Here is a 24194-nt window from a genome sequence, read left to right as displayed (position 1 = left end):
GCCCCATGTTATTTATTTTAATACTGTATCATCAGAAAAAAATGAAATCCCATGTAACCATCCCTCAGACACTGGCTACGACAGTTGTTAAAAAAAATGGAAGAATGTTTTTAGTCTAGTTTCCTAAGGAAATGAAGCACATGCAATAATGTGGCTGTTGTCCATCAGTCCCTCCCTAATAATTTTGACCTATTTAACCAATTCAATCAACGTTAACAAAGGAATAGAGATCACAGAGATATTAAGGTCTGCAGAAATCAATAGGTGGGCAGCAGAGACGTGTGCTCTTGTTGCCTCTTTTGAAGGAAGGGGCAGGGAGAATTCAGCTTTATCCTCCCTGCTTGGCTGGCCTAACTGCTAGGAGACAATGGCTAGCCCTTCGCTGAGCACATCTGTGTGCACCAGCCCTAGTACGTGCTGCTTCTCGCCCACACGGAAAAGGGAAGGAAGGCAGATGAAGGATGCATGGGTCTTGGGAAGATGAGGAGAGGGGTCGGGGCATGCAGGGGATATGGGAGGGAACAAGTGTGTGTGAATGTAGGACTTGAAAATACCAGGCTTCAGCATTTCCCCCGTTAATAGAACTGTTTGTTAAAATATGAAAGTATATTAATCTCTTGGTTGAAAAAATGGAACTGTTTTCCTCAGATTTTCCCCCCAAATTAACTCTGCCAGAAACCAAGTCTGGAACCAGTCTTTGCAGCCTAAAACTGAAGCGATACAAAATGTGGATCAGTTAAAACAGGGTAGCCATAGGAAAAAAAGTGTCTACTTTCCCTAGCCCTTTACTGCATAACAGAACAAAAGGCATATAGATTATTCACAAGTTATGAAGAAAATATTTGCTTTACACAGGCACACAGGAATTTGGGTCAAGCAGAGCTGGGAAAACTTAGGTGGTTTGGTATGAGATTACCTTCTCCTAGTACACTTGTAAAACAATTTTGACAAAAGAAATCAGTCTGCTTTTGAAGACTGCTTTTGAAAGCTGAATAACACGATCACAAAAGAGAAACAGAATGATGTGACTGCTACATTAGACAGTATAAAGGCGCGTCATCCTGCAGACATATGCAAAACCTTCCGTAGGTCTTCACATGCTTAAAATTACATCTATCCCTAAGTCTGAATGACTGAATCCACATTAATCAAGAGATTAGAAAGGAAAGGATTTCCTTAAGAAAAACATCTTGAATATTTTGATAGAAGTGGCACTCTTAAAATTTTGGACATCTTGAAAGGAGAGCACACAAATAATTTTAGTAGGATATTACTGGGAAAAAATGCTTAGACAGATTTCCATAAATTGTAATAGCTTAGCAGTTCTCTAAAATACAGAAGTTATTTTGACCCAAACAAATGTTAGAAAACATTTCAGTTAATGCAATCTGAATGTAAGAGGGTTTCAGCCTAAAAGGCACGTCCTATAGAATTTATACTATACCAGGACTATTTTTAATCTAAGAAAAACATGGAAGTTACATTGTTATGCTTGGGTATAACTGCCACACTTTCTTAGGATAGTGGTAAAAAGCCACTAAGCTGCTTTACAGAAGGAGACAACCAAAGCAGCTGTAGGACCACTGAAATCATAGTCACTATGCAAGGAAAGGAACACATCATACTCAAGAAAGGATTTTGGTGCATATTATTTTGCAGAAGCATATGTGTTTGAGAGAAAGGAAAAGAAATGCATTGCGAAGCACCATAAAATCAGACTCGAAGAAGGTACAGAAAACCACCAGCCAGAGTAAGCACCAAAAAGGTGACCTAGACAGAACCACAGAACTTTCTAGGCTGAGCATTGGCTGAAATTCAGCTTTTTCAGTGGTCTTAGAACTGTGAGCAAATAACTTACTCTTACACTTTGGTTTCTCCCGTATGCTGAGTAGCGGCTCATCTATACACCTTCTTACGTTATTGTTGATACCACAATTAATTTTTCCTTCTAATTAAAATAAACCACAGGACCCTGTATTTTGGCCAACTGCTTGGGTCAGAGCTGTAACACCGCTATTTACAAGGGCAGAGTCCTGTAAATCATTGCACCAATGCAGATACCGATCCAGATACAGGTCCTGCTTGACCAACCTGATCTCCTTTTATGACCTGGTGACCCGCCTGGTAGATGATGGAAAGGCTGTGGATGTCATTTACCTGGACTTTAGCAAAGCTTTTGACACCATCTCCCATAATATTCTCCTTGGGAAGCTGGCAGCTCATGGCTTGGACGGGCGTAGTCTTTGCTGGGTAAAAAAACTGGTTGGGTGGCCGAGCCCAGAGGGTTGTGGTAAATGGAGTTAAGTCCAGTTGGCAGCCGGTCACGAGTGGTGTTCCCCAGGGCTCCATTTTGGGTCCAGCCTTGTTTAATATCTTTATCGATGAACTGGATGAGGGGATTGAGTGCACCCTCAGTAAGTTTGCAGATGACACCAAGTTGGGCGGGAGTGTCGATCTGCTGGAGGGTAGGATGGCCCTGCAGAGGGACCTGGACAGGCTGGACCCATGGGCCGTGGCCAGCTGTATGAGGTTCAACAAGGCCAAGTGCTGGGTCCTGCGCTTCGGGCACAACAACCCCATGCAACGCTACAGGCTTGGGGAGGAGTGGCTGGAAAGCTGCCTGGCTGAAAAGGATCTGGGGGTGCTGGTTGACAGCCGGCTGAACATGAGCCAGCAGTGTGCCCAGGTGGCCAAGAAGGCCAACAGCATCCTGGCTTGTATCAGGAATAGTGTGGCCAGCAGGAGCAGGGAGGTGATTGTCCCCCTGTACTTGGCACTGGTGAGGCCGCACCTGGAATACTGTGTCCAGTTTTGGGCCCCTCAGTACAAGAAAGACATTGAGGTGCTGGACTGTGTTCAGAGAAGGGCAACGAAGCTGGTGAAGGGTCTGGAGCACAGGCCTTATGAGGAGCGGCTGAGGGAACTGGGATTATTTAGCCTGGAGAAGAGGAGGCTGAGGGGAGACCTTATCGCTCTCTACAAGTACCTGAAAGGAGGTTGTAGTGAGGTGGGTGTTGGGCTCTTCTCCCATGTAGTTAGCGATAGGACGAGAGGAAATGGGCTCAAGCTGCGCCAGGGGAGGTTTAGGTTGGAAATTAGGAAAAATTTCTTTACGGAAAGAGTGGTCAAGCATTGGAACAGGCTGCCCAGAGAGGTGGTGGAGTCACCAGCCCTGGAAGTGTTCAAAAAAGGGGTAGATGTGGCACTTTGGGACATGGTTTAGTCTAGTCTACCCTTGATTGGTTTAGTGTGGACTTGGTAGTGTAGGTTAATGGTTGGACTGGATGATCTTAAAGGTCTTTTCCAACCTAAACAATTCTATGATTCTATGATTCTATGAAACAAGCTGTAATTTTAATTCCTTGACGGGTCCTACATGATGTCTTAGACACATACTTATGTATCTTCTTGTTAGATACTGACAAGTACTGAAAACTCCCTGAAAGACATAATGTTGCAACAAAATCAAGTCTGTAGGCCCTGATTCAAACAGATTTGCTTGTCTAGGTCAAACTGCAGGATAATGGATGCTAAGAATGTTAGATTCAGCATAAGGATCGCTGGTTAATGCATTAATGGACCTAAGTACTGTAATATCTAATTCACAGGGCACGCTACCCAGTGTAAATTAGGATGCTTAACTGGGAGAAGGGCAGGTTAGGCTTATTAAAAATTTGATTCCAGTCAGTCAGACAGTGAACGAGACAGCAGTCTGGGGTACGTCTAACAGCCAACAGAAAATGCCAAGAAGTTGCACCTGGGATGAATTTTTGCTACAGAACCACCACCCTTTTTATTCCTCAAATAAATAAATAGCTATTCTTTAGAGCAGGGAGATTGTCTAGATTCATGCTTACATCAGTGTACAGCTGTAACATGTAGCTTCATTTGGTATTTATATCCCAAAAAGTGGATCAGCTCCAAGAAGAAAGTTTCAGAAGCCTGCTCTGGAACACGTGATGCAGATCATTCTCCTGAGACATGGAACACCTGCATTTAACTCCCTGCTCCCAATCAGGTCGTTCAGGATATAAAAATAACCCCCCTGTTAAATGCCGTAATCACAGAGCTACTGCGTATAATGAGACATGTACTTATCAAAGCCTTTATGCAAGACGTGTAAATGTATGTATGGAGACGTCTGTAGCTGTGCCCTTTAAACATCAGCTGAGATTTCCCACAGATTAGATGGCAAAAGCCACATTCAGGCCGAGAATCCCAGCAGGTTTCAGGCTTTGGGCCGTTAACAAACTGAACAGCATTGGCACCCATCTCATGTCTACTATTAGCACTTAAATCCTTAAGTAACTGCAGAGCTATGTAAGTCTTCTGAGCTTCTTGGATTTTATCCCTTGACTCTTTTCATCCTGAACAAACACATAGACTAAGATGCATGGTTTTGTTCAACTTGCAGACCGATACTTGCTGCGTGAGAAGCGATTTTGTTTTCCCCCGATTAGGCGAAACACTTCACCACAGCATCCCTGAGCCGTGATTCATCCAGCTACGCCTGGCAGAGCAGACGGCTCCCGCCCGGCGAGCAGGGCAGGGACGCGGCGCCCGGCCCTCCCGCAGCCTCCCCAGCCCGCCCGGGCCTGGGGGCGAAGCAGAGGAAGCTGTGGAAGCAGCCACCTGCACAACGGGCCCGCAGGGAGCCGCCCGGCCCGCCCGGCCGCTGCGGCCACGGAGCGGAGCCGGGGGCTGAGAGGAGGCCCGGCGGCTCCCGCCCCGCACCCCGGTGCCGGGCCCCCCTCCGGGGCGGGGGGGCACCCCCCGCTTTCCAGGCCCTTCTCAGCACCGGCGCGGGGGGAGGGGGTAGGCGGGGGGCAGCCGCCCCGGCCCCGCCCGCTTCTAGGACGTTCTGAGCGGCGCAGGACAGCTAATGACGCCACCCGCCGCTTGCGCAATCCCCCCGGACCCCTCCTCCTCAGCGCCGCGCGCGCGCCCAACCGCCACCCCCGAGCGGCCAGCGCGCATGCGCCCGCCTGCCCTCCCCCCACCCCCACCCCCGCACTCCCCGGCCGAGCCGGCGGTTGGACAGACGGGGCGCGCGCGCGCGCTCGCTCAGCCGCCGGCGCCCGTGCGCAGAGCCCAGCCCCGCCCGGGCCGCGGCGGCCGCGGAGGGCGCCTGCGCGGGACTCGCGCTCTGACGGGCACCGTTCGCGGACGGCGGCTATTGGCTGCGAGAGGCTCGAGCCCGCCCCTTCGCGGCGTGGCCGGGCGTCTCCGCCCCCATTCCCCCCGTCGCCCCCCACCGCCGCGCCGCCCCCTCCCCCGTGCCTGTCAGTGAAGGTTCCCGATGGTTCTGGAAGGAGGCGGCGCCGAGGGTATATAAGCCGAGCGGGCGGCGGGGAGCGCGCACTAGTGGAGGCACGGCCGTGCGGGTAGAGTACGTTCGCAGCTTCAGTGAGGAGAGCAGCAGCCCTTCACCCTTGCAAAGGTGAGCGGTGGAGGCGGCTGTGGCGGTAGGCGGTTGTACGCGAGGGGTGGCTCTTCCGAGGGAGCCGTTTCCCCTCAGATCCCAGCGGTTGGTGGGTGCCTCCGCGTGGTGCTGCTGCTGGGGGTGCGGGGTGACCGCGTGGTGCAGGACGTGCCTTCCCCCATTCCTCCTCTGGTCCCCGCTAAAGGTGCGGGGGGCTCGGAGCGATGTTGGGTCTGGGAGTCTGGGGCTGAGAGGGGGCAAGGTGCCCATGTCTCCGAAGTCCGCATATTTTTTTTTATATTTTCTTGTTGCTGGAGTAAAGCGGGGGGGGGGGACACGATGACCCAGCGGGCAGCTCCTGGTGGGTGGGTTCCTGCGCTGGCAGAGCTGGGGGGGGGGGGCGTAGGTGGCGGGGGGAGAAGGCTGTTCCTGGCCGAGGGCTGTGCGCGCAGGGCTCGCTCCCCCGTGGCAGGGGAGCGGGGGGGGGGGCCCGGCCCCGCTTCGCTACGGAGGGGTGGTGGAAGGGGGGGAGGGGGGCGCTCTGAATGAATGGGCGCTCGGCCATGAGCGCAAGATGGAGGGCGGGCGGGGGAAGGGGCCGCCGGGCAGCGCACCCTGCGGGCGGGGGGGGGGGCGCGGCGCGGGGCCGGTGCTGGCAGGGAGTGGGTGGGGGGGCGGGCGGGGAAGGCTCTGGCAGTTTCTAGAATCTTTCACGCTTCCGGCGACAGCCTGCAGGGGGCGCTGCGCGGCGGCGCGCGGGGAGGCGGCTCCCGCCCGGAGGGCGCCGGCCTGGCCGGGCCCGCGGAGCCGCGGCGGGGGGCTGGCGGGACCGGTTGTGTTACCGCTCAGCTGGTTAGCCTTGCGGTGGAGGATTGCAGGAGTGCGCTCCGTCCCCATTCGCTCCGTAGCGATTAAAGGGGGGCCGCGGCTGGATGGGTTTTCCTTTTTGAGTGGAATCTGCCGTTCCTGAGGTTTGCCTCGCGCAGAGGATAGCCTCAGCAGCAGGTGGCCGGTCAGGTTCGGGCAATCGATCCGTGTAGGGCAGAGTAACGAGTTCGGCTGGGCCGTGTGGGTAACAGTTGTGGATAGTGTCTGCCTCTGAAGGTCATAGTTTTATGAGCAGAACATGAGGTGGATGGGAGAAAAGGAGAGTACTGCAAGTAGAGACTCAGCTTCGAGAATCGACTACGGAGTAATGCAACTAACCCCTCAAATGCCAGGCTAAGTTTTCGGTTGCATTTTCCTTTTTTGCAACGTGCACTTGGTCTGTGACAAGGGGAAGTAAGAGCCGTACGTTAATTTAAAATTAGGAGAGGGAAAGTTCCCTGTTACCCTAAATGGTGCAAACCAAAGTGAGTGTAAAGCAGGTCTGTAGTTGAAACCTTGATTCTATTTTCTGTATTCCTTAAAATTCCTGAATTCTTATTAGTAGGAAATAAGATTAGGGAGGATTGTATGGTGCTGTACTTGGAACCACGTAGTTAAAAACCTTTATCTCTGAGTGCTCTTGTCGCTGCCTGTAAAAGGGTATGTGGGCCAAGCTGTTCGGATGGGATTTCAACTCCCTCTCCTTAATTACAGATGCCGGAGGCTGTGCAAACTCAAGACCAACCAATGGAGGAGGAGGTGGAGACCTTTGCCTTCCAGGCTGAGATTGCTCAGTTGATGTCTCTGATCATCAACACTTTCTACTCCAACAAGGAAATCTTTTTGAGGGAGCTCATTTCCAATTCATCTGATGTAAGTACCTTAACTCTAGACTGGTTCATGTCCATAGGACTATTGAAATTTTTAGGAATAGTCAGGGAATGTTAAAGCCTGTCTCCTCCCTTATAGGCGCTGGACAAGATAAGATATGAGAGCTTGACCGACCCAAGCAAGCTGGATTCTGGAAAAGACCTGAAAATTAACCTCATTCCAAACAAGCATGATCGCACTCTGACCATTGTGGATACAGGCATAGGGATGACCAAAGCTGACCTGGTCAACAACCTCGGTACTATTGCCAAGTCTGGTACCAAGGCTTTCATGGAAGCACTGCAGGCAGGGGCTGATATATCCATGATTGGTCAGTTCGGTGTTGGCTTCTACTCTGCCTACCTGGTTGCAGAAAAAGTGACAGTGATCACCAAGCACAATGATGATGAGCAGTATGCTTGGGAGTCATCAGCTGGAGGATCTTTCACTGTCAGGCTTGATAACGGTGAGTATTAAATGTTTCTGCTCAGCTGCTTTCTAAAGATTTCTGGTGTTCAGGTACCTGTTCTGCATTGGAAAAGACAAACCAGATAAAACGGGTAGTACTAGCCGTGTGTAGGATTAAGCACAGGCACAGCTGTTCTGCTGTTGCAGTTCACGTAACTACTGCTATGTGATAATGGAGTGGCTGAAGTAAATGGTGGATTATAATGAAGATTAAGCTTTCAGAGCTTATACATGGAAATACTTCTGTAGGCTCCTGCAACAACTCTACATGCAGAGACTTGAAAGATGACATATGAGTAGACTAATTAGTGAAAAACTCCTTAAGCTTATTTGAAAGACATGCTGGGTACATTAAGCTTGAGGAAGTGTCTGTAAGGCTGTTTCTCTACGCAGAAGTTTACATTTTCCTGGTGGTGAAGAAATCACTGATACAGGAGTGCCTTTTTAAAGAAGGCGTGTTTTAGAATGGGCCAAAGCCTAGTCTGATCCTGCACAAGTAAAACCTGTAAATTTGCATCCTAGGTGAACCTTTGGGCCGTGGAACAAAAGTCATCCTGCATCTTAAAGAAGATCAAACTGAATACCTGGAAGAACGGCGAATCAAGGAAATTGTGAAGAAGCATTCTCAGTTCATCGGCTATCCCATTACACTCTTTGTACGTACTTTGCTTGAAATAAGTAATTTTAGTATTGCCATCTTAAAGTAAGTGAAACTTTGAAATTCAAGAACAAGCAGTCCATGTGTATTTTCTTAATTAAAATAGTTGCAGATGTTACAAGGATGTAGCTCTTTTGAAATGCAATTCTATTAATTACAACTTTATTTTGCAAAACTAAGCAAAAAACCTAAGCAAAACTAAGCAAAAAAAAAAAAAAGCTGGTGTAGTATTAGTCTTCAAACCATTGAGTAAATTGACTAAGTCTTGATGTATTGTTAGTGGAAATTCAGTGTAATGAAACAGAATAGCATAAACTACCAGGTGAGCACATGGAAACAAAATACCGCTTGTGTCTTGGTGCCCAGAATGTAGGTCCTTAGTTAGGAGGAAAACTTGACACCATGTTCATGTAGTCTCTAGCTGTGTGAGACTACAAGAGATACCTTGGGGCTGTTAAGGATAAAACTTCTAGGTTTCTCAAATTAACTAATGATTTCTTGCAGGTGGAGAAGGAACGTGATAAGGAGGTGAGTGATGATGAGGCTGAGGAAAAGGAAGAGGAAAAAGAAGAGAAGGAGGAAAAGACAGAAGATAAGCCAGAGATTGAGGATGTTGGTTCTGATGAAGAAGAGGAGAAGAAGGATGGAGATAAGAAGAAGAAAAAGAAGATTAAGGAGAAGTACATTGATCAGGAAGAGCTCAACAAGACCAAGCCCATTTGGACCAGGAATCCAGATGACATTACCAATGAGGAGTATGGGGAATTCTACAAGAGTCTGACTAATGACTGGGAAGACCACTTGGCTGTCAAAGTAAGTTCTTGTCCTCCAGGTTCAATTGCCTCAGATCTTACTGCGATAAGTCACTTAGTATTTGGGGTGATACCATTGCTTAGAACACTTCCACACCCTTTGTGCTACAGTTATTCTGGTTACCGTTAAGGCTGTGTTTGTAACCTTAATCAAATTCATAGCTCAGTTTCTATTGTAAATAGAAGTAAGTGCAGATGCCTTCCCAGTTTGTAGCTTAGTTGTTACCAAATCTATTGAAAAATTTAAAGTAGATTTCAGATAAAAGTAGATACAATTCTTTGGGTTTGCAGCTTAGTTTTGAAAAGGCCTAAAGGGGATGCTAAAAGCTAAAGGGGATGGATAAGGGAGGTGTAATTTCCTTCTGGTGTGTCTGTAGTGGGAAGTGCTCTAAGAATACACATGCTTCCTGAAGCTCAGTATATAACAGGGAACTGAATAGGTCTTCTGAAATCAGTCTACTTTCCTGGTAACAACTGAGCAGAACTTGGATATGTCTGTCTGGAGAATGTGCTTGTTCCTGACCAATGTCTTGAACCAACATGTTGGACTTCCTGAAATCTCAAGACGGTTACTGTTTGCTTTCTGCAGTGGAAGAGATGTGAAAGGGTTACTAAAGTGAGAGCTGTACAAACGATTAAAATGATCGCCTTGCTTTCTCACAGCACTTCTCTGTGGAAGGGCAGTTGGAATTCAGAGCGCTCCTGTTTGTCCCACGGCGTGCACCCTTTGATCTGTTTGAAAACAGGAAGAAGAAGAACAACATTAAGCTGTATGTACGCCGAGTTTTCATCATGGACAACTGTGAGGAACTGATCCCTGAATATCTGAGTGAGTATATTTTTGAAGAAGAAAGCATTTCCCAAAATACTGGAGAAACTGTTTAGCAACTTTGTAGTTTCCCTTCATATTTAAGGAGATCTGGGAGGGGAAAGACAGAGTCCTAAACATTGCTAATCGGGAAGTATCTGAGCAGTTGATGAAAGCACTGCTTAGTTTGTATTGTCTAGCATTCTGTAGAAACCAATTCACAATTTTAAAAGGGCAAAGCCACCTAGGTGATGAATGGTAATCTTGATTTCTGTGAGACCTGGAACACTGATTCACACCATCATCTTCCAGATTTCATGAGAGGTGTGGTAGACTCTGAGGATTTGCCTCTGAATATTTCTCGTGAAATGCTGCAGCAAAGCAAGATCCTGAAGGTGATCCGGAAGAACTTAGTGAAGAAGTGCTTAGAACTTTTCACTGAGTTGGCTGAAGACAAGGAGAACTACAAGAAGTTCTACGAGCAGTTCTCCAAGAACATCAAGGTTTGTAGTCTTTTCTGCTTAGTAGTATTGACTGTAGAAGCTACAGATTTTTTGTTACGCCTGAAATACTAAACTATCATAGTTTAGTATTATCTAAAGGAATAACTTAACAGTTTTTATTTTTACTTCTGCCTTTGTAGCTTGGTATACATGAAGACTCCCAGAACCGCAAGAAGCTCTCAGAATTGCTGAGGTATTACACATCTGCATCTGGTGATGAAATGGTTTCTCTGAAGGACTACTGCACTCGGATGAAGGAAAACCAGAAGCATGTCTACTACATTACTGGTGAGTTGGAAACAAATTGTCTGAAATGCAGGTTACCCCCTAACTTTGGGGGGCTAGAAAATGGAAAATAACCATGGCAATTCACTTGGTGAATTTAGAAAGAAACTGGGTTTTTAAGCAAAAAAAAGTCTTAAAAGCAATGTAATTAATTCTGTAAAAGAGGTTACATTTTCAGTCTCTGGCTAAGTTGCCCAGAACATGAGTTAAGGTGTCAGGCAAGTACCTGATCAGGAAACCTTAGCGTGTCTCTTGAGAAGACTGAACTTGCTATGTAACTCCTACAATCTCTGAATATTTCTGAAACTAGTGGATGTTGCACAGTGTTAAAACGATGTAAAGTGAAATTGTAGTCATGGTTCCTTAATATGGTACTATGACCATGAGGACAGCAGCTGTAGTTAGCTATAGATAATTAACTTTCTCTATACTGCAAACTCTGCCCTTGCAAACTTGCTGGAGTGCTGCTCTCGATGTTGCCTGTTGATGAAACTGAGTGCTTCAGGACTAACTGTGCCATCCTTAGAAATTGCTATTATAGATGTTAAATGAGCTATAATGAAAGAATTGCTCTGCAATTACTACCTTGCTCTTGACATAAGACGTTCAGTGTCACTTCTGCCACCTTGAAGGTGTGGGAGAATCCAGTTGGAGGTATAAAGTGCCCTCTGCACAGCTAGGTTACCCACCATTTTTTTTCCCCCCCGTAAGCCCAGAAAGTATGCTTGCAGAGTCTTCGAGGTGCCTTTAAGAAAGCTTTGTGTTCCAGCTTTATCTAATAAACTTGGCCAGGAGGATCTGAAATTTAATACCTCTAATGCTCAAACCAGTGTAATTAACTACTTGGGCATCAGCTATTAAGGCTTTTTTCGAAAGGTGGATGCTGTACAGGACTTCTCAGTTTTCTGCCTTGGCAGGAATGGGAATCACTGCTTACCTGACATTCCAGGAAATGGAGATTTATACTTTAAAACCAGTGAAGTATTACAACCTGTGGTGTCAGTTTGGAAGGCTTGAGTCTGTTCAGGCCAGCCTGATCTTTGTAGGAGCTGCTTGTACCTGGTTTGTGCTGCTTCCCCCCCGCCCCTCCCTTTTTTTCCCCCCTGGTACAGACATCAGGCATCACTGGAAATGTTCCATAGGCTCTTCCAGAAAATAAACAAGACCACATGTTACAGTGCTGAGGCTCAAACCACAACTGGCATTCTTGCTTCTTGCAGGTGAAACAAAAGATCAGGTGGCCAACTCTGCTTTTGTGGAGCGTCTTCGCAAACATGGCCTGGAAGTGATCTACATGATTGAGCCTATTGATGAATACTGTGTGCAGCAGCTGAAGGAATTTGAAGGCAAGACCCTGGTTTCTGTAACAAAAGAGGGTTTGGAGCTTCCAGAAGATGAGGAAGAGAAAAAGAAACAGGAGGAGAAGAAAGCCAAGTTTGAAAACCTTTGCAAAATAATGAAAGATATCCTTGAAAAGAAAGTAGAAAAGGTAATTGGTAGTACTGAGTTTGTCTATGTAACAAGTTGTTTAATGATCTGACATGAAGTTGCTGCAAAGGAGGCTCAGATGACAATGCCTGTTGAAATTGCCTTTTCTGAAAGAGATAGCAATCTGTCTGGAAGACACAACTTTATACAGACAAGAAGATGTCTTCACTTTGATTTTTAGTGAAGCTAAGTGGTTCTGTTGAGTTGGTATTGCAAATTCTTCAGCTATCTCTCATGAGTCTTAGGTCTTCCATGACATGCAGCAGCACTTGGAAGTTGAACCTGGGTTTATGGTTGGTCTTGATCTTAAAGGTCTTCTCCAACCTAAATGATTCTGTGAACTCAGTGGGGATAGTAAATAAGTGTATGCATTGAAATGTTAAATTACAAACTTCTGCTTTATATTTGCTTCTCTAGGTTGTTGTGTCCAATCGTTTAGTTACTTCTCCATGCTGTATTGTAACAAGTACATACGGCTGGACTGCCAATATGGAGAGGATCATGAAGGCGCAGGCATTGAGAGACAACTCCACGATGGGATACATGGCAGCAAAGAAGCATCTGGAGATTAATCCTGATCATTCCATCATTGAAACGCTGAGGCAGAAGGCAGAGGCTGATAAGAATGACAAGTCTGTGAAGGATCTTGTCATCTTGCTGTATGAGACAGCACTCCTGTCCTCTGGCTTCAGCTTAGAAGATCCTCAGACACATGCCAACCGCATTTACAGAATGATCAAACTTGGCCTGGGTGAGTTAGAAATCTGTCCTGTCCCCAGTAGACTGGGTGTGGTTACATGCCCTTGTGGGGTACAGGGTGGCTGGAGATCACCTTGGTGCTCCTTTGTACTTGCAGAAAAGGGGGAACCCTCGGGTCGGTTGCAGCGCAAAGGAGAGTAAAGCTTTGAGTTGGGGTATCAGCATTAATGGTATGTGTGTTCCCTGAACAGGCATTGATGAAGATGATACTGCTGCAGAAGAAGCTAGCCCAGCAGTTACCGAGGAGATGCCACCTCTTGAAGGAGATGATGACACATCACGCATGGAGGAGGTGGATTAAAACAGTTTACAGGAACTCATGAATGTTTCCTTGGCTAATACGAATAAGTTATATTTTGTATATTATGAATGTTACCTGCCAAAAAAAAAATCTTTGACACTTTGTCCGCATTCCCTCTTTATATTTATTTTCAAAGATGTTATACCTTTATTTTTGTTACATTGCTTTTTCAGCTGATGTGAGATACAAATGCTGTTGAGGGAATATTTTCTTTAACGCTGTACAACCCTAAACAGGCAAGTAAGGAGTAGTTATTTTTGTCTGTATTAGCTGGTTGCAGGTGGCAGGGTTTTTGACTTATTCTTAATTGCCAGAAATGTGGGAAAGAACTAACAAAGACGGCATGACATCAGGATGTTGCAAGTTTGTTTAGCGTTCTACAGCTCTTCAATTCTAAATATGTCTAACATACAGTACCTAGTAACTAGGTATCTAGGAGAGCTGAAATACTTGGGGAAGCTTTAACCCTTATGCTCCTAACAAGGTCTTGATGTTTAAAGTTGTTTTTTATACTGTTTAAGGATTCTGGATTGCACTCTACCATAGAATAGAATCCACTGTAAATCTCTATTGTGACTTATGCAACTCTGCATGTACAGTTCAAACCTAGAACTGTAAGAATAAAAGTGTTAAGAATGAGCCGTGTCACTGACTTGTCTGTTAACCCGGGGAACAAAGCCTGTTGCTAGTAGCATCAACTGCTGCAAAACAATTTTGATCTGAAAAACTGATTATTTGCCTCAAGTGAACTGCTGTTGACACCCTAGCAATTTTTTTGAAGACTTTGCAAGTGGAGGTAGGGCCCGAAAGCTGCAAGCCTGATTCATCATGCTGGACTGAGGTGAGGTGATAAGTTTTGTATGTGGAGTTAGGTCATCCAGTGCTACCTCATGCAGGCTCTCAAGAAACTAGAAGGTTGTGCTGCCTTCTGCATTCTTGGCCTTCCTCTTTGAAGGAGAGTAGTAGAAGGAAATGGGAGTTGTTGCTGCCCAGCTCCAGCAAGCTTCCCCTGCCTGCCAAGCACAAGCACTTGGTGCAGATGAGGTGCCCTGCATTGGCTTTGGACAGGTTGGTTTGGTGTTTACAGAGAGCTTGAGTTAATGAACTCATTGGGGGGGAGGAGGGAGTAGGGGCAAGGCCTGAGTGTCTTGTTCTCTGGCCAAAGTCTTGATTCTGTTCCTCACTTCCATCTGTTCTACCTGTTTCATAACCAATATTTGAGCTCTGTTTCTCAAATAATTTACATATGACAATGGTGTGTTGGCTTTTTTGTAATAAGGTGAAAGGAGAATTGGTTTTGGTTGTAGCAGTATCTTTTGGGTACCTAAACCAAGCTGCTTCCTGCAAGCTCATTCAAAGTAGTTTGTTGCACAAGTTGTTCTGCCTTCCCATGGATACTGTGTGTTCATGTCAAAGCAGCACTTTGGGGCTGGGGAGAGTCCAATTTGTGCTTCACTCCCAGGATAGAGCGGTGGATGCACTGATGCAGTTTTGTTGGCTGATGAGTTAAGTGGCCTTTGGCAATTGCTTCAAACTGACTCCTGCGTGTCAGTTTACTAGACTGATATGCTCACATTCTTGCAAATCATTCTGAATTCTTTCCAAAATGAAACTAGGATTGTATGTGCAAACGAAAAACTGCTTCAGTACTGCTTACACAGTTGCTTGAAGGCTTCTGTTTTCTACACCACAGCTTCTTCACTGAAACTTTCCTGTGTTCTTGAGACCACATGTGTTAGATCATGTTACCCTACTTCATGAGGGAGATAGGTAGTAACAGAGGAAATGGATGCTGCTTCCCTTCTATGGTTCAGAATTTATGAAAGGAAATGTGCCTTTAAGGAATACTTCCCTCCCTCAGTTCCCCAGTGCTTTATGTGCCCTGTGACGGGTCTAAAGTTTGTACTGTACAAGGTTTGTTCCAGCTCTTGGTGACTAGAGGCATTGTCTTGTGGTGCCTACAAAATAGCTTGAGGGCACAGGTAACTTCAAACTATGGGTACCTCAGAAAGACTGCGGAAGAGATGGGTGCTTACCCTGTTAGTGGCAGTTAGAAGCAAAGTGAAGGTAGGCAACATCAAAACAGAATTCTCGGGCAGTGAGGCAAGAGATTCGGTTCCCCGTGTACCCCAGCCTGGGGTCTAGGCAAGATCTACTTGAACTGTGGTGTCGCTGCAGTAAATAGCTGTTCCTTTTTGAGGTAGCATGACTAGGATGAGATGTATTCCATGCATTCTATTACCTTGTGCCATAGTAATGAAGATACTGTCGCTATGGTAATGAGTATGATCTCAAAACAGATGCAGTCTTCTGGCTTGTGGGGAGTTGCACAGTTAAAAGCACGTGTACATCAGTACTGACTGGCAGTTCGGTACATGGATGACAAACTGATCAGAAGGTAAACCCTTCCACCTCGGTGATGTTCAAATGTTGAAAGCTATCAGGTTGACAGAATTCGGCCTCACTGGCGAAAATTCTTATTTGGTAGTATTGTAACGAAACTAAGGACTTAAAAGCAGGTGGATGTAAAGATACGTAGGTCTTGTGACTAAAATCTATTTTACAAGGCATTTATAAGGTGTAAAACATTGTGAAAATATGTTCCAATCAGTATGTTGAGATCGAAAATTTACAGTGACAAGCTGAAGGCAGACTTCCCAGTTGGTCAGTGAAGTGGCTCAAGTCTTTGACTCGAGTCTTCACCTCCCTTGAAAACTAATTTATCTGTTAGAGAAGAATTCAGGTGAAACTTCTAGGTTACCCCCAGTATTTCTTGCCGTGAGAACGTATGGGTGTTCGGAGTCGTTCCCCGCATGGCACTGAGCATCAGACCTTAGCTCTTGCACAAAGGACACGACAACAGCGGGTTTTGCTTTGGCACAGAGCGCGGTGCTCCCCTCTCATTGCCAGCTTTTTGCTGAAATACATTTTGGGAAGTAAGGACACTGTTACCGGAAGTTCTCTTGCTCGGCTACCTGTTGCAGCAGTTCACAGTCACATTTCATGTTTCTCACATTTTGTTACTGTTTTAACAGTAGCTAAAAGTATTGCAGCACCACAGTGGAGTTTAGGAAAGGCTGGGTGTCCTAATAAGAACTTCATTTGTTTTTTCAGGGCTCTTTGACTCTACGGTGAGGCTCATGGTACAGTACCGCTTGGGGCTTACAAGTTCATTTCTTCTAAGCAGAAACACGTAACAAAGTTCAGCGAAGGGTTGGTTATGGATATAAAATACATTTCCTCTTAGTTGAGCTGCAGGACAGTGGGGCCAACCACTCTGAGTAAGTGATTACCACAAAACTTGGCGCAGGTGGTGTTACACTCTCCTCGCCTCCTGGTCTAGAGCTTATACTGCTGACAATTAGAGGGATCATTAAAGTTCATCAGAACATTGTCCTATATTGATAATAGTCTTCTTGAAATCACGCCAGGGTTAAGGCATTGAGACGCTGAATTCAGAAGTACTTGATTCTGCTGCTCAGAGAGAGGAAGGAAACTACTCCATAGGTGCTTTGGATTTTTGAACCTTAGGAGCTGAAGTGCTGGTGCCCCTGTTGCTCTAGCGAAAGGCTCCTGCCATTGCGTGCCGTACAGTCTAAATTTTGGATGGCAGCAGCAAAGAAAAGTAGCTTCCGTTGTCCTAGAAATTGCAACAGTCAATTGAGTGTGATGGATTTCCAAATGTAACAAGGAAAGGAGCAGAAAAAATACATGGGTAAATTCTGTGTGATGAATGAGGGGGGAGCTGTACTGAAACAAAAATGCGTCTAGAATGTGCTGTTGATAGTCCACAAACAACAGCTGTTGGTATAGCATTCATGGGCAGTGGTGTGTCTTGCCAATGAGGTTTTTTCAGGTATTTTGCATTCATTTACAGCTAACTATGAAATGTTTATTTATTCACGTTCTTAATTTGTATTTGGAGGTCTTAATTTGACAGTAGAAGCCTTGGAAATAGATAATTTCTGATGGTCTTCTGCCTGTGTGTAGAATGAACTTTTCTCCTATCAGGATTTGCTTAATAGTGAGGGCACCCTAAGGAAAGAGCGACCTGAATTTCAGATCTGTCTGCATGTTTCTGATACTTCATTATGTAGTGATCTTGTTTAAATATTCAGTATTTTCAACAAAGCAAGCCTTACCTAGGAAACATCTGAATAAGTCATACTGGGCAATGAAAAGTGATTTCAGACAAAGATTTGGTTTTGTACTAGCGTATTGTATAAAACATAGTGTTTTTTTAAAATTAAGGCTAAAAGAAAGAACTGGTGAATAAAACTCCATCCAAAGTATGGCTTGTCCAAGGAGGAGCAGATGTAATTGTATCCGAGGAGCGTTCAGTATCCTTAGGAGCGGCGTGAAGAGGAGGCAGACGCGCGCGTTCTTTCGTACCAAGGTGCTCTTTCGATGGGGTGATGAGGAAGAGGAGGGTGCGGGGCAGAGGGTGTTTGGTTTTACACTGCACAGGGTTCTGATTTGAACCGTTAGCCAAGCATTTCATTATTACTGCTTTAAAATACACAAGTATGGTTTCCAAGTATATTTCACTATGTCATTTTTTTCTTACCTATTTATGACTGGTTGTACATGATATTGTTGAGTTGCCTTTCTGTATTAGAAAAAAACAATAGTCCATCGAAAAACATCCTCATTTTTCCCTGAGGAGAGGCCTTTTCAAGTACTGTTCCACTAGTTTTTCCTGAAGCCATATTTAAAAAGCTGTTAACAGGCTTCTGTAGCAAAGTTACATAGAAGAAGTGTAGAGTAATTTATGAAACTGTAACGGCGATAGTCTGTCCTGCAAAGCGCCACGGAGGGTTGCGCTCTACTTGCTAAAACGCTCTCCGGCATTCTTGCTTTGCTTTTTTTTGCTGGCTCCTGTGGCAGATGGTTTTGTGTGCTGGAAGCCTGTGGGAAACCTTGCACCCAGGTATATCTCAGTGATTCCTTTGGTGGGAAATGGGCCTGGTAGCACAGAACTCGCCTTGCTCATTTGGAGTAATTTTATTTTAGTTTTTAGATGCTTATTGTGGTTACTCAGAAGACGGATCACTTCACACAGGCTGCAGTATGAATTTCACTAGCGGTAAACATCAGAAAGGAATTAAACCTCTACTGGTGCACAGCATGCCAGAGGCAGTAGATTTGGGAGATGTTTTCTGTTTCGAAGATCCACAACTTGTTCTTACACCTGGAAGTTCATTCTTGCCAGTTACAGAGTCCCACAGTGATATTTATATGGAACCAGAAAATGATTTTCAGACACCAGTGGAAACAATTGGTAAGGAGACAGATGCTTTTCCATCAAAATTAGTAGAATCGTATGAACTGTCTCAGAAATCTAGAACTACTGCAGAGTCTGAATGGCCCCGGATGCCTGAATGCCTTTCACCCATGGAGATCGAGCCTTCGAGATCTGTGGGATTTCTGGAGAACTCTGTTACAGCTGCTCTGCTACCAGAGTGGGATGGTGACGTGTGTGAGCAAAGAGCAAACGTTTCCAATTCTAGAATGCACTGGTGAAAAATGAAGGAAAAAAATCTTCATGTGCCCTGAAGTAGGTATGGCAATAATAATAATAATATTCACAATACTTGGTCCTGTCATTAATGTACTGTGAAATTTCTGAAGTTAGCCTAAGGTTCCTTTGTGCAGTGGCTGAAGTTGTGTAGTAGAATTAAAGCTTCAAAATCGTGATTGTTATGGATAGGGCTGGGTCCTGCTTACTTCATGAAATCCCATGGTAGATCCATGCTGAATCTATACACCCAGGCAACTACAGCTAAGGGCCTTGAAAAGTTTAGATGATTAAGAAGGACAAAGTCCTTCTTACTGTCCCAATTATTGCTGTCTCTTTTAGGATCTTAAAAGAACCACTGGTTGGTGGGATTGGGAAGGCAAGGCTTCTGGGAACAGCCACCCCCTCCTTCAGGCTTCCTGGGTGGGGTTTTTCTAGGGAAACAGGAGCACAGGTTCAGCTAGATATGGAAATACTTTTTAAAATTTTTTTAAATTAAGAGCAATGCAGGGGGTGATGTGGTGATGCATGTGTGACTGGGATATTCTTGTTGCCTTTTCTCCCAGGTTGTTACTGAGGCATCTGAGAGTGAGACTGTAAAGGTAGTGTGCTGATGACTGTTGCTCATTTTCTTCAGGTTCTTCAGTAGGTGAGCTAGAGGGTTTGCCAGGCTAATCACTTCTGGCGTTAATAACTTAAATGGATTTGCTGTGTTTTAGCAATTTGGAACAATATACTTGATTTTAGTAATTTTCTAAAATGTAGATAGTAGTTTTGGTCAGACCTTATATATGTTGAGGCAGATCTGAAAATGAAGCATTAAGGAATTAGGAAATACACCTCTTGGTCCCGTGGTATTCTGTCTGTGTGGTCATAAAAGGTACCTGGCATTTGACAGTGCCCTGAGAGAAGGAGAGGTATTTTTTATTTTTCTACTACAAGTTGTGCAAATATGTATGCATACAGCATCTTCATTCCCAAGAGCTCCCAGCTGACATACAAACTATTATTTCCAGCATTCCAGCTAAAGGTGCCAGGCTCCATTCCTGAAACAACGTTGTGTGAAGTGAAAAGGGACCAGGGTCAAATGCAGTGGGGCCAGTCCTTGTAACACCTGCCGTGGAGCCCGGTCAGTCCCTTCTGTTCTGCTTGAGAGCAGAGCACGAGCTGCATTTCCTGACAGTACAACCAAGCAGGATTTCAGCAACTCCAGGGCCAGGACATTATGAAAATGCCCAGGGAAGCCAAGCCAAGTGTTAAGTATTGCACAAGGCAAATCCCTAAGGGAGGGTCATGCTAGCTCCGTGAAGACATTCCTTGCAGATGCTGACTTAGACTCTTAACACTGTCAGCAGCCACTGCAACACTAGTGACCAGGTGCACCGTTTCAGTCTGAAATCAGGCCCAGCAGCAGATGATAACAGACCGTAATATTCATTGAATAGAGTCATGAGAATTAGGAGTTTTCTTCCTGCTCAGTTCTCCATTAGTCTCCTGTGCTTTTCCTCCAGTCTGCTTTCCAGCAAGAAATAAGCAAGCAAGACAAACCCTGTAAACACCTGTGATTCCCATCCGTGCTTCGGCCAAAAATGATTTCCAGGCTTTCTTTTTCTGAAAAACAGGGTAGATAGTATCTGGAGGAAGGATAGATAATAGATCTGTTCTTCATCCTCATGCCACTTTTGCCTGGCTGAAGAGGTGAATTTTGGGATGCATGGAATATTGGTATCTCTAGGTAGAAACAGGGCGCATCCATGCTGTCTTGTTCCCTGAACACTGCTGTCACCCTTTAGTCCTGTTACACCTGTAGGATCCCACAGACCCCAGCTGAAGTGAGGGAGCTCTGTAATTTTAAACTGAAAAACTTTCAAATTCGGGCTCCTGGTAGCAAGGCAGTTCCAGCGTGAGTCTAGGCTGAGCGCAAACGCTTCACCTGGAGCTTTTTGGTCTCTGCTGAGCACATCAGGCTTCCTGCGTGGTCGCCGGGGAAGGGGCTGTGTACGCTCCTGAGCTAAAGGGGCTTTGAAAGGTTTGCTAAAACTTGCTAAGCAGTCAGAGAAGCAGCTTACTGCAAGAACTCAGCTAAGTCTTCACTCAGTTTACAAAGCCCCCGGTCAGCTTTTATGCCGTCCGCTCCGCCTGTCTAACCAGCATTATAACCATAATATTTAACAGAAAAGGCTGAAACTGCAAACGAGTGGCTGACTGACGTAACGTATTCCGCCAGTGATGCTAATGCATCCCTGGATGTTCAGTTGGCATGAAATCCACTGGAAGTAGCAACTAAGATAAGCAATATTCATCCCCAGAAGCCATGCGCATATCCAGGCAAGTAAGAACTCCACGTCAGGAAGCAGGTGGCTTTCATTAAACAGACCCCCAAAGTTCAGCAAAACATTAAAGTAAAATTAAAGTGGGGCAGAACACATATAAGAGAAGGCTCTGCAGTAACCTCTGTCCTTCACCTACTAGGATTAGATCGCGTCGCACGTTGGAAACGGCGGTGCCTTTGGGGTGGGTGGACATGCGGGGTGCCGGAGCTGCTTTATTCAAATACTTTGCTGCGTTACAGCCTGCAGAGCACGCTGAGAGACGGCTCCAGCAGCCAGGCTGCGGCTCATCGGGCGGGTGGGGTGATGTGCATGTCAGCCTTCAGTTCAACTCCACATCGGCCTTTCTTCAGATGATGCAATTACTGGTGAAACTGAGCTAAGAGGAGGAATGTACAGAGGCTATTTAAAAAAAAAAAAACCAAACCAAAAAGCGCATTTGTCACATATAACTGGGTTTAGGAAAGGGAGCCTGCATGTTCACACTCTGATCACCTTCCTTGCCTCCTCAGTATCCCGATCGCAAGACCCCAGTCTTGTACCTAAGGAAGTGGCTGAGGGAATGGAGGCAGCCAAAATGCTTTACTTTTACAGCCTCAAAAGAAAGAAGGGGGTGTGGAGGTTCCAGGGACATTACTATAAAATACTTCATTTTCAGAACACCATCAGCCTGTCAAAGAAATCTATGGGTGACTAAAGAGCTGTATTTCAAGTAAGGCAAAATATTTCCTTTCCAGTATTCATGAACAAACTTGGAAGTAAAACAGCAATAGTCCAGCCAGTCTTTAAAAATGAAATTCCCTCTCCAAATGCCAGCATGGCTTCCTGGGTTATTAATACTCTGCTATAGTGAGATGTTTGGGTTTATTTTTGTTTTGAGGAAATTTGGTACCTTTCATATTCCCTGGCCAACTGTGACGTTCCAAAAGCAGATTAAAGAAAAACAGCATTACCCCTACATTTTGCAAATGGGAAAACAAAGTTTAAAAAGGGCTGAAGTGTTTTTTCCAAGGTCAATGATTCCATGCATCAAGACACAAAGAAAAGAACCAAAGCTGCCTCCAGTTCAGGTCTTCAGATGCTGCTGCTCCTTGCAAGAGAAAACTAAGAATATTAATGACTCTTTATGGTTTCTGTACCACGTAATATCCAGTATTTTGGATATAGTTCCTCAGGAGTATTCAGAACGTCTGCCTCTGAATACAGCCCTTCTGCACCCACAGACTGGAGACACCGAGGACATTTCTTTGTCTCCCACACCCTTCTGTCGGCATCACAGGGAGATTTCTTGAAGATAAGAACGGGATGTTGTTACGTGGAAACAGCTGTGAGTACAGGAATTTAAAGGCTGCCTTTGTTCTCTCTTTTTATTTTTGTGAAGAATTAACAGCCATATATTAACAATAACAGGAGCCGTAGCACTTTTCAAGGCAAGCTGTGGGAATGAGGAGGCTGCAGCAGCAGTTGCAGTTTGGCCATACGCCGCACCGTATGTGTGAGTACATATGAGGTAAAGGATAAAGCCAGTTTCTGTTCTGTAAACCAGCTGTAAACTGTACTTTTAATGTCTTTGCTCACAGCTTGATTTTAATAGGAAGTGGAGTCTAAAAGATTTCCTACGGTGCTCAGAGGCAGAAACACGCAGCGTGAGATGAGACCTTGCAGTTTCTGCAGCATCTCATTTCTAGCTTCCCACAGCACTCTCAGGCTTGACTCTTAACTGCAATGTTCTTGATTAGCGTTTGGCGGTGGGTTGACCAAAAGTCAAGGTTTTATGGCTGCAGACCTTCATTGTTTGATCTGCACTTGCTTCATCTGATGAACTTAATTTGGATTAAGTGTCTTGTTTTGATTTTTCCCTATTGCAAATGAAGTAAAACCACTTTCACTACAATACAGTCCTACCTTGCATTTTTAAAAATGTTTTATGCATGAAAGACATGATGCCTAAGGTCTAAATAGCACAAGCAGTACTGGTGTTGGGCTTCATTGCCGTACAGCAATTCCAACAGCATTTGAGGACCAAAATTTGGAGATAGACATTGCCCTCCAAAGACGACTTGTAGTAAGACAGACGTGTGCTTCTGTCAAGCCCTCTGCCCAAAATTAATAGAGAAATCTCTGCTCTTTCTGATCCTCCTGGAGGTACCCTGTGAATAATCTATCTTGTCTTTGGCTGGCGGCTGGGGGGGCATCAGCAGCAGGAGCAGATGAGCACCTACAGCCATAGAGCCACCGGGGACAGGTGGTGGCTGTCAGGAGGCAGGGTGACACTCGTCTGAGCGTAAAGGGAGAAAAAAGCACTAGAAAGTGTTGCCTGGGCTGGTCAGGCACGGTGGAAAACTGCTGTTATGGAAGGGCTGAGCTTGCTTCATCTTGACCTTCAGAGATCAGGAGCTCACGCAGTTTTTTTTCCTAAGAGTTCACCTTCTCCTGTCCCCAGGAAGAAAAAGTAGTGTTTGCTTGATTGCTTTAGTTTCAGCCTGCTTACTAGACCCCAGACCACAGCTGGAGCACCCAGATGGCTGCAGAGCTGCACGCGGAGAGCCAAAAGCCCCGCTTCGCCCTGTACTTTTCGCATCCTTACAGTGGGAGGTTTGGCTGGAACAAGATAGCCATGAGTCAAACATGGTGTGCTGTGAATCAGTTCCCTGTTCATGGCTCACAGATACAATCTCCAGCTAAACAAAAATCACTTCCATTGACTAGCAGGTGGTATTAAAGATTATTAATTAATAATGCAAGATTAACATAAACTGCCATCTAAATCTGCTCCCAAAGACACAGTCCTGGCTGCTCTGCAGGCAAGAAGTGAGACCCGGCCCTTCCCTGATGGACACGCAACCTCGGGCAGCCTCTGCTCCAGCCTCAGTGTCTGCTCTGCTGGCCCCAGCCCCAGAGCTTTAAGGGGTTTTTTCATCTTGGACAAACGAGTTTTCTACAGGTTTTTCCTCCAGCACATTTCACAGCAGACAATCTAGTATGTTTTGTCTCTGTATACAGAAATCAACTGTATTTCAAATGCGTGGGGGGGTATTTTTTCAAAGAACGACAGAGATGCATGTGTGATTTACTAGATGGGAAGTTACAAAGTAGAGGCTGAAC

At 45.5% G+C, this 24194-nt stretch overlaps 1 protein-coding gene across 5 annotated transcripts; it reads left to right on the top strand.

The window, feature by feature from the left end:
- The first annotated feature begins 5346 nt into the window (after positions 1-5346).
- HSP90AA1 (heat shock protein 90 alpha family class A member 1) lies at positions 5347-13880 on the top strand. Of its 5 annotated transcripts, none has more exons than XM_075711830.1 (11): positions 5347-5440; positions 7004-7162; positions 7259-7625; positions 8150-8283; positions 8790-9098; positions 9761-9926; positions 10218-10408; positions 10549-10696; positions 11914-12182; positions 12599-12932; positions 13132-13880. In XM_075711830.1, the coding sequence occupies exons 2-11, from the start codon at positions 7004-7006 to the stop codon at positions 13239-13241; spliced, it is 2187 nt and encodes a 728-aa protein (XP_075567945.1). In that variant the 5' UTR covers positions 5347-5440; the 3' UTR covers positions 13242-13880. The 5 variants fall into 5 exon arrangements, with proteins under 5 accessions (XP_075567945.1, XP_075567946.1, XP_075567948.1 ...); XM_075711831.1 differs by lacking the exon at positions 5347-5440 and adding an exon at positions 5589-5627; XM_075711833.1 differs by lacking the exon at positions 5347-5440 and adding an exon at positions 5680-5701.
- Positions 13881-24194: the final 10314 nt, after the last annotated feature.

This window comes from Pelecanus crispus, chromosome 6 (assembly GCF_030463565.1).
Source record: "Pelecanus crispus isolate bPelCri1 chromosome 6, bPelCri1.pri, whole genome shotgun sequence".
Taxonomy (NCBI): Eukaryota; Metazoa; Chordata; class Aves; order Pelecaniformes; family Pelecanidae; genus Pelecanus; species Pelecanus crispus.
The sequence above is the reverse complement of the archived record's forward strand: the minus strand, read 5'-3'. Positions and strand labels throughout refer to the sequence as shown.

Coding starts and splice junctions, on each gene's coding strand:
- HSP90AA1 (XM_075711830.1), top strand. CDS start 7,004: ATGCCGGAGGCTGTGCAAACTCAAGACCAACCAATGGAGGAGGAGGTG. Junction 10,409..10,548: donor AGTTCTCCAAGAACATCAAG/GTTTGTAGTCTT, acceptor CTGCCTTTGTAG/CTTGGTATACATGAAGACTC. Junction 12,183..12,598: donor TTGAAAAGAAAGTAGAAAAG/GTAATTGGTAGT, acceptor TTGCTTCTCTAG/GTTGTTGTGTCCAATCGTTT.